The following is an 8532-nucleotide window of genomic DNA, read 5'->3' as shown; positions in this document are numbered from 1 at the left end:
GAATTTGCTATGTATCTCATGGAGTATGGAAAATAAATATACTGAGGTTCATTAACGTTGCCATTCAATTTTAAGGACAATAAAATGGACAATGCAATATACGACCCACAATCAGTCCACTTGAGTCTGACACCAGTGGAAAGAAAGGTAGGCCTTCAGCTGGGGCCCATTTCCAGTGTTACCAAGATAATCTGTTACCCTGGTAGAGTGGAGTCCATACCAGCTTAGATTAAAAAATAAATTCAAAGGAGAAAGCAGGCCATAGGCCAAAGTATAATTTGTAAAAGAAAGTTGAATGGCTTCAGATCCACTTAACCAAAACACAGAAACTTTAATTAGATCAGAATTACACCTGTCAAGGACCTGGGCAGTACACTCTTTATAGCACCAATTCCTTCTGAGGGAATTTCATAAGCTATCTGAATATTCCAGCTATACTCAGACTGGCTACAGAGATGTCCCAAGCATGGTCACAACATCAGTATCTGGGCATGCTGGTTTAGGGTCACTTATCCCACCACTCCCTTATATCCCAGGAGGGTCTCACAGGCAGCAGGTAACTCTCCCTCCCCATCCCCACCAAACTCTGGAAAACCCTAGAGTGCCTTTTTACAGCTCCTCCTTCTCGGCACCCTTCTTCTGAAAGGCAGTCAAGATGTTTAAGCTCTTCTGGAGCTCTTCCTTCTTCCCGTCGCTCATCTTGTTCTTCTCAATCAGCTTGGTGATCCGGGTCATCTCTGATGCTGGGAAATCCTCACCCTGGTCTAAGACCTTCCCCATGATCTTCAGGTACTGCTCAGCCCACTTCTTCTCAGTCTCCTTCACACCTGAGAGGTTGTCCTGCCCCCGCTTTAAGAGGGCCTGTCGGGCCTCCACGCTAGAGGCCTTGATGAACTCTGCAGCAAGGGTGTCATACGTAGGCAGGCAACCAGGCATCCCTAGGTAGACCCCTTGCCCTTTTAGCCAGCGCTGGATGGCTCCAACCTTAACTGCCCCATTATACAGGACCGGGTTCTCAAAGTCCCCATCCCGGAAGAGGTAGAAGACTGGGTACTTGTCTTTGTCCAGCTTGTATTTCTCACTCAGTTCCATATTCAGCTTGTCACCATAATCTGTGAACAGAAACCAGATATGGGGTGTCAACCTCAAGGCACTTATATTCTTCTAAGGGTTCGAAGAAAGATAATAAACAAACCTAAGTGATTAGTGCCCTGAGGAAAATAAAACGGCGGTGTGACTGGGTAAGAAGGCCCACCTGGAGATGACAAGAGCTGAGACCTGAGGATCAAGGAGCCAGACGTGTGAGGATGTGGGAACTGTCTCAGGTAGAAGTCCTTCCGAGGCGGGATGAGCTGGGTGTTATTTAAGGATTACAAAGGCCAATCTGGCTGGAGTTGAGAGAAAGGGAGCCTGTGAGAGGTCACATCGTCCCTACCACACGAGGGCTGTTGTAAGGACCCAATGAGGGGATATGTGCACTCCACCTGGCAGAGTTAAGCCCTTCGTGTGTGGTAGCTGTTAGTATTTGCTGTATCCTCCCTGAAAGGCAGCAGCTGCCACAAGGGCTGACGCTGTGATAACTGGTTTCTCATACCCTGTCAAGAAGAAATGGCCCAGACCACTTATTCGGAGGCAGGAGAATAAGAAGCATGGGGTTCCAACCCTAGTTCTGCCACTAAACTTTACGATCTTGAGCAAGCATTGTTTCTTCATCTGAAAAATGGTGGTGGTGGGTCACAGCACTTCCTTTATAGTTTGTCCCAAGGATGAAATATATATAAAACACTTAGCACAGTGGCCTGGCACACAGTAAACATTTGATAAATGTCATTTATTATTCTAAAAGCCCCAAGGGAGTGAACTTACAGCTGAGTCGGAATTGACCGACTGCCCTGGAGAAGTGTGCCAGCTATCTGTACCCAGGACCAGACTCTCACACTTACTAGGGACTGAGGTATTTCAGCTGGAAGGAAGCTGAGAGAGGGAAGAACCCACTGCCCTTGGGAATAAACACTTAGGTGGAATTCTGGATGAACCACTTTCTACCCCACAGCCTTGAGCTTCAGTTTTCCTTAGGTATAAAATGGAGATAGTAGTATGTCTCGCTTCTCAGGCGGGGTTCAAGAGAAGATTAAAAATGCAATGTCTGTGTACATCTTTACAGACTATAAACCACTAAATGTTGGCCACTATTATTAAAGCTGTCATTGTGGTTGAGAGCTGACCTTGGTTTAGTGGCAGCTCTGGTGGATTTGAGCTAAAGCCAAATCCCCATAGTTTTGTTACCAACGAGCTGAAATGAAGATGGAAAAATGGACTATGCTGACCCCTAGGGGGCAGGGCACCCCCTCAGCAAAGAGAGCTCCAAGTTCTCATATTGTTTGGTGTCAGTGGAGGGTAGAGGATAAAGGATGGTGGATTCCTTCCCCTCAGGCCCCTGCAAGGCTGCGCTGAGGTTTTGTGGTCACAGAATCTGCCCAAGCTCATTGCCGGGGACACCAGATTCCTTGAAAGGCCATGACCCTGTTTACATGTGGGGTTCAGACAGAAAGGCGCTGGGATTCCCCCGACAAGTAGGGAAGTCATTCCTGGCTTCCTCCCTCTCTGCCCTCCCCAGTCATCTTGGACTTGTCATACCTGAGATCCCCACCTCTGCCACCAAGAGGTCATCACTGGAGGCCGAGTTTTCAGCCAGACGCTTGAACTCATCCTGCTTCTCACCGTAGGGGTACTGGGTGTCGAACTTCACCAAGACGAACTTGCTTTTGGGAATGACCTGAGGGCGTATAGAGCTGAGCAAGTAGGGGTTCCAGGGAACTTTGGGGCTAATTGCTTTTCCCAAAGGTTAAGAAATGGAGTAGTACCAAGTCCACAAGAGAGACAAACTCTCACATACCAATATTCATTCATTCATTCATTCACCCATTGATTCATTTAATAATTTAGTGGTTCCTGCTATGTGTTGGGTACCCTATTAGATACTTGTTCACACTAATCAAACACATATACAATCCAGTCTAGAATAAATCTGTAGATGTATTAAGGCTTTCTCCAGTGGCTCTTCTGGTAAGGCTAAGGAGACCCTTAGCACGCACTATGTTGGCCCGTAACGCCCATCATCCCAAGGGCCCTTTCTCAGTAAGCACTGAATCAGAAACGTGACAAAAACCAACCAACCAACTAATCAACCAACCACCCATCTATATAAAGGAGTCGGTACCATGGAGGAAGCATTGGCTAGGGAGTCCAGAGCTGCACTCTGCAGTGTCAGGGTTCCAGGGAAGTTCCTGAGATGCCAGGCTTGGAACAGTGTCCCCTCCCTAGACCACTATTTACTTTGGCTGGATTTCTAGGTCCTAAACTGTTAGGGCCAAGATTTTTAATTGTAAAATTCACATGACCATTTTAGCCATTTTAAAGTACACAATTCAGTGGAATTTAGTATATTCACGATGTTGTGCAACCATCACTAACATCTAGTTCCAGAACATTTTCACCAGCTGAAAAGGAACCATGTACCCAGAGCCATATACCCAATTAAGCAATCATTCCCCAGTCCTCCTTCCCAACCACTAATCTGCTTTGTTTCTATGGATTTATCTACTCTGATGGAATCATATAATACATGGCCTTCTGTGTCTGGCTTCTTTCCCTTAGCATGTTTTCAGGGTTCATCCATGTTGTATGCACCAGTATTTCACTCCTTTTTGTGGCCAAATAAATATTCAATTTTGCCACATTTTTACTACATTTTGCCTAAGCATTCATCAACTGATGGACATCTGGGATGTTTCCACCTTTTGGCTATTTGTGAACAGTGCTATTATGAACCTTCATGTACAATTTTTTGTTTGAACACCTGTTTTCATTTCTTTTGGGTACATATCTAGGAATGGAACTACGGGGTCATGTAGTAATTCTATATTTAACATATTGAGAAATCCCAAGGACTTCCTTTTGACAGTTTCTTTCAATGCATAGATTTTATCTAACAAACTGTCTTTGGTCAGTAATACTGCCTTTTCTTCCTCTTACATACAACCTTTTGTTCTTCTAATCAGTGATCACTGCCGGTCAGTATTTCATCACAGGCCATCATAATTAAGTCCAGCCGACATCATCCCAGTTTTTGTAATTCCTTGTTCCTTATTGTGTGCTGATGTCCATTTGGTTTTAGGTTTGAGAAAAACATTTAAAAACTGCCTAGAAACACAAGGGAAGGGGCAGAAGCCACCAGAACAGGTAATCTTTAAGTGGTCATTGACCCCAAAAATTCTGAGCTCTGGGGGCCTAAAAGCAGGGAAGACTTAAAATATAAATGAGATCACATCCCTCCGGCCCAAATGGCCTTATTTCAATTCAACACACCAAACTTATTCTTACTAAGGGCCTTTTCATTTGCTGTCTCTGCTGTCTGGAATGCACTTTCCTCGGTTCATTCCATGGCTGTCTATCATTCTAAGCTCACTTCAAATACCCCCTCCTAATGGAGAGGCCTCCTCCACCCACACTATCCAACACTGCTTCATTTCCATCACACTCATCCTTTATCCGGCTCTACTTTCTTTCTGCATTAATCACTCTCTGAAATCCTTATTTGCTTGTTTGTCCTCCCTACTTGAATGTACATTTGTGAGAATTAAGGACCTTGTCTGACCTGTGTTTTGCTATGTCCCTAGTGCCCAACAGTACCTGTGTGTAGCAGATGCTCCAAAAATATGTGCTAAAGGAACAAAACTAGGGCAGACTTTGGTAGCAGATGCTACCAAAGGGGGAAAACAATTTAAAAAGCACAACACAGGATCCCTACCTGCAAGGGGCCTACATTAGTATTATGCAATAATATTAAGAATCGTACAGTGCTATAACATTGAAATAGAATTGAGAGGCCACCATCTTTTACTTTCACCATTCTTACCCTTGGCAGAATGGTTTTGAATGGCAAGCATTTGCACAATGAATTTTTTCTTGTTTTTTTTACTCAGTCTATACCTCTTAATTGCTTTAGGACTCTCTCTCCTTCCTCATCCTTGAGGAATCGGCTCCACCGTAACATATAGGCAACTTGCTTCTTCAATGGACAGATGAATTCATTATTCATTCATTTACTGAATAAAAAGATACTGAGGGCCTATCATGTGCCAGGCACCGTTCTAAGTGAACACAGCAGGAAAGAAAACAGACAGGGTCTCTTATTTCTAGTGATGGTGGAGAGCAAGAAACAAAAAAAAGGCATTGGAAATCACTGAAAGGCAAAGCATGGAACGAACCTCCTGGACACAACACTAGGAAGCTCTCCCTTTTGTTCAATGGTATTAAAGAGAGTGAAATTTAGAAAGGGATTGAAGAAACATTTGTTCATTCATTCAACAAATTATTATTGAGCATCTTCTAGGTATGTGACAGGTAAACTGCTAGGTTGTATAGTTGATCAGTGAACAAAACAGGCAAGCTAGTTTTTCCCAAACATATAATATTCTAGTGTGGGAATTGATATAATAGACAAGAAAAAAAAAAGGCTGGGGGAGGGGAAATCATGGAAGGGCTCTGAGAAGGTAACGTTTAACCTAAGCCTGAATGATGAGAAGCAACCAGACTTTCAAAGATGGAGCAAAGAATGTTCCAGTCAGAAGTGCAAAGGGCCCACTGCAGTAATGAGCTAGGAATATTTAAAGGACAGAGAAAGTATGGCTGGAGCAGAGGGGACAAAAAGGAGAATGGTTAAGAAATGAAAGAGGGAAGCAAGATCAGGTCATGTAGGACTTAGGTAGGTTACTGGAATGATCGCCTTGACCAGGCTGTACCGGTAGCAGTAAATATGGAGAGGCACCAACTGATTAGGAAATACTATTAACTTTATAGTGCACAGATTCCCTCTAAGTCACACTTGGTCTGTGATGTTATCCCATTTCCAAGTTTGAGGGGGTAGGAGTGTCACTTTGCCAATAAAGGCCCCCAAAGCACAGGTTGCTGTGGGGTGTGCCTGACAACCATACCTACACTTTTACATTCTTGAAACTTTGCCTTGAATGAGCCACAGGTGCCAAATCCACAAGACCCTTTTGAAAATAGGAAGAAGCCAACCACTTCAGACAGATTTAGAACCACTTTTTGGTTTCACTTCCTAGCAATGGGTACAAATTAAGAAACTAAAAAGATGGGCTCTCTCAAAGCCTTAGCTTGCCCATCTTGTAGGCAAAGTTAAAAGCTGCCAGTGGGTGAAGACAGGTGCAAGAGCAGGGGGTAGAGCCTGCATTCAGCCTTCAACATTTCCAACGACAATTAACCAGGCCAGGACCCCAAATTCTGTAAATAATGGAGGTAGAAAGTAGTGGTGAGTCCTTCCATGCTTTGACCCGATTATATTCATTTTTTCCCCAGGCACAAGATATTCTCTATAGGGGGGGTTGAACCGAAGCTTATTCTTAACGCTTGCGCTTTTCAAGGAGACTCAGGCTGTCTGCACGGTGTTTGCACATTGCAAATTAGGCTGCAATCCACGCCAAGGGAAGAGGGGCGCAGAAATGCGTGCCAAAACGCCGGGTTCCCACCCCGCAGCCCAACCACAGCAGGAGCTGTGGCGTCCGCCTTGCGCCGCCCTCCGAATCTCCCACTTGGGACTCGAGGATTGGATCTTGTCCGGCACCGCCCTCTCCCCATAGGTGAGGGGAAGGGGCACCCGGTTCCCTCGGCTCCATCTCGGCAACTCTTTTGCAAAAGAGGAAGCAAGTACAAATACTGCAAAGGCAAGGGTGCGAGGAGACCGTGGAGCATGGTCATGATACGGCTTCGGCCCACAGTCCATCAGCCCTATAAGATGGTGGGAAGCCCTGATCGTCGCCACAGACCACCACTGGCTAGACCTCTGTCCCCTGCATCCCCCACAGGTCTACGCTCCCCTGGGCGCTCTGGCTGCACCTGCGTGCGATGTTCCCCGCCCCCGTTACCTTGTAGAAAGTGACTGTATCCAGGGGAAGGGCACCCTTGGTGTGCAGGCCGCTACCGCCCTGAGGAGCGGAGAGGAGCAGGAGGAACAAGAGGGGAGGAAACAGTGGGGAGAGAGAAGCGGCGCCGGGAATAGCGGCAGCCATAACGCCGGATTCTGGCAGTGGGAGCTAGAAAGGCTGTAGTACAGAAAGCGCGGAGTTGGGAGTCACGTGACCAGGAGGACCAGCCCCGGAGGCTCGCGCGCGCCTAGGGTGAGAGGGAGGGGCCACGAGAGGGGCGGAGAAATGGGGCTGCCGCGCGCGCGCACTCCGCGAAGCTCGCGCCAGCCAAAGGTTAAAGGGAGGAGCGACGTGGGGAGGGAGGAGCGACGTGGGGTGGGGGGGTCGCGGAGAAATAAAAAGAGGCGACAGGCTGCCGCGCACGCGCACTCTGCGAGGCGAGCAGCTGGCTTGCGCTTTTTCTGCGCTCCGCGTGAGGAGAGGCACTAGGAGCGTGCTTGGCGTCTGTGCGGCTCCTGGTTCGCTGTCTTTTCTCGTCTTCGAAGATGACGACGCCAGCCACCATTTTTTCCTGCCTTTGGTCTGTCAGGCAGTCGGCTGGGATCCGCTACTACCTTAGGTTAGTCAGTCAGTCTGACTATGCTACTCCCCCTCCCTCAGTTGGCCCAGTATTTCCCTGAGTCAGTCGTACTCCACTTCCTCCCTTAGTCAGGCCCCGAGTTGGTCAGCCAAACTCTTCTGGCAGCATGGCGGTCAGGGCCACTCCTGCCCACTGCCCAGTCTGATAGTTGGGTCTACCCTGGGGTGAGTTCCTCACCTGGGAGGCGCTAAGCTTTACTGAAAGCTGAGGACTCGCCCAGCTTATCTCCTAGGGCCCAGGAAAGAAACAGGTTTTTTAAAAATCCTAATAGTGTAATTCAACAGGTACTTCTGCAGGGTATAGTTGGTTTACACCAGACGCTGGGTTTGCCTGCGAGGCGAATGAGCTAAAGAGACAGAGCTCTGTACTGAAGGAACTCAAACAGTGGTGGGGAGGAGGAGACATAGGAATAGTAATTGGTAGAAAATAAGGCTATGAAAATACAAATGGAGGTTCAGTCAGTCCTGCTCAGGAGTGTCCAGGAAAGTTACAGACAGGAGATGACTTTTGAGCTGGCTCTTGAAAGAAGAGGCATTTATAAGGTAAACACCAACGGATAGTTCTAGCAAGGGGAAAAGCATGATGAGTCTGTGAAAGTTACCGAGGGCACATTGCAAAGGGTCTCACCAAGCTGAAAGGCTTGGATTCATCAAAGGTTTTGACCGGGGGAGTGACTTCAGATTTGCTGTCACTCAGGAGTGAAGGGAAAGGATTGAAAAGAAGGCGGTTGAAGGCAGGGAGAGACGGGTCTATTGCCGCGGCCGAGGTAGGAGCCGATGAAGTCCTGTAATCAGACATTAGAACAGTAGAGTTGAAGAGGGAAGGATGCAGTTGACAAACTTTTGCAGGGTAGGATTCACAAGACTGGATGAACAAATGGATGTGAGGGTAAGAGAATAAGTTAAATACCGCATAATAAGGGGTTTAGCACCATCGTGGCCATTG

General features: G+C 47.0%; 2 protein-coding genes across 3 annotated transcripts in view; one reads left to right on the top strand and one right to left on the bottom strand.

The window, feature by feature from the left end:
• Positions 1-306: 306 nt before the first annotated feature.
• ERP29 (endoplasmic reticulum protein 29) lies at positions 307-7147 on the bottom strand. The gene is made up of 3 exons (XM_033098320.1): positions 6948-7147; positions 2638-2776; positions 307-1112 (listed from the first exon to the last, which is right to left on the bottom strand). The coding sequence occupies exons 1-3, from the start codon at positions 7089-7091 to the stop codon at positions 610-612; spliced, it is 786 nt and encodes a 261-aa protein (XP_032954211.1). The 5' UTR covers positions 7092-7147; the 3' UTR covers positions 307-609.
• A 246-nt stretch (positions 7148-7393) lies between these two features.
• Positions 7394-8532, top strand: part of TMEM116 (transmembrane protein 116) — a 58559-nt gene continuing 57420 nt past the window's right edge. For both annotated transcript variants that reach the window (XM_033098318.1, XM_033098317.1), the window contains exon 1: positions 7394-7566. The gene's annotated coding sequence lies outside the window, so the exon portion shown is untranslated. The remainder of the gene's footprint in view (positions 7567-8532) is intronic.

This window comes from Rhinolophus ferrumequinum, chromosome 25 (genome assembly GCF_004115265.2).
Source record: "Rhinolophus ferrumequinum isolate MPI-CBG mRhiFer1 chromosome 25, mRhiFer1_v1.p, whole genome shotgun sequence".
NCBI lineage: Eukaryota > Metazoa > Chordata > Mammalia > Chiroptera > Rhinolophidae > Rhinolophus > Rhinolophus ferrumequinum.
Note: the sequence above shows the minus strand (reverse complement) of the source record. Positions and strands in the feature narration are given on the sequence as shown.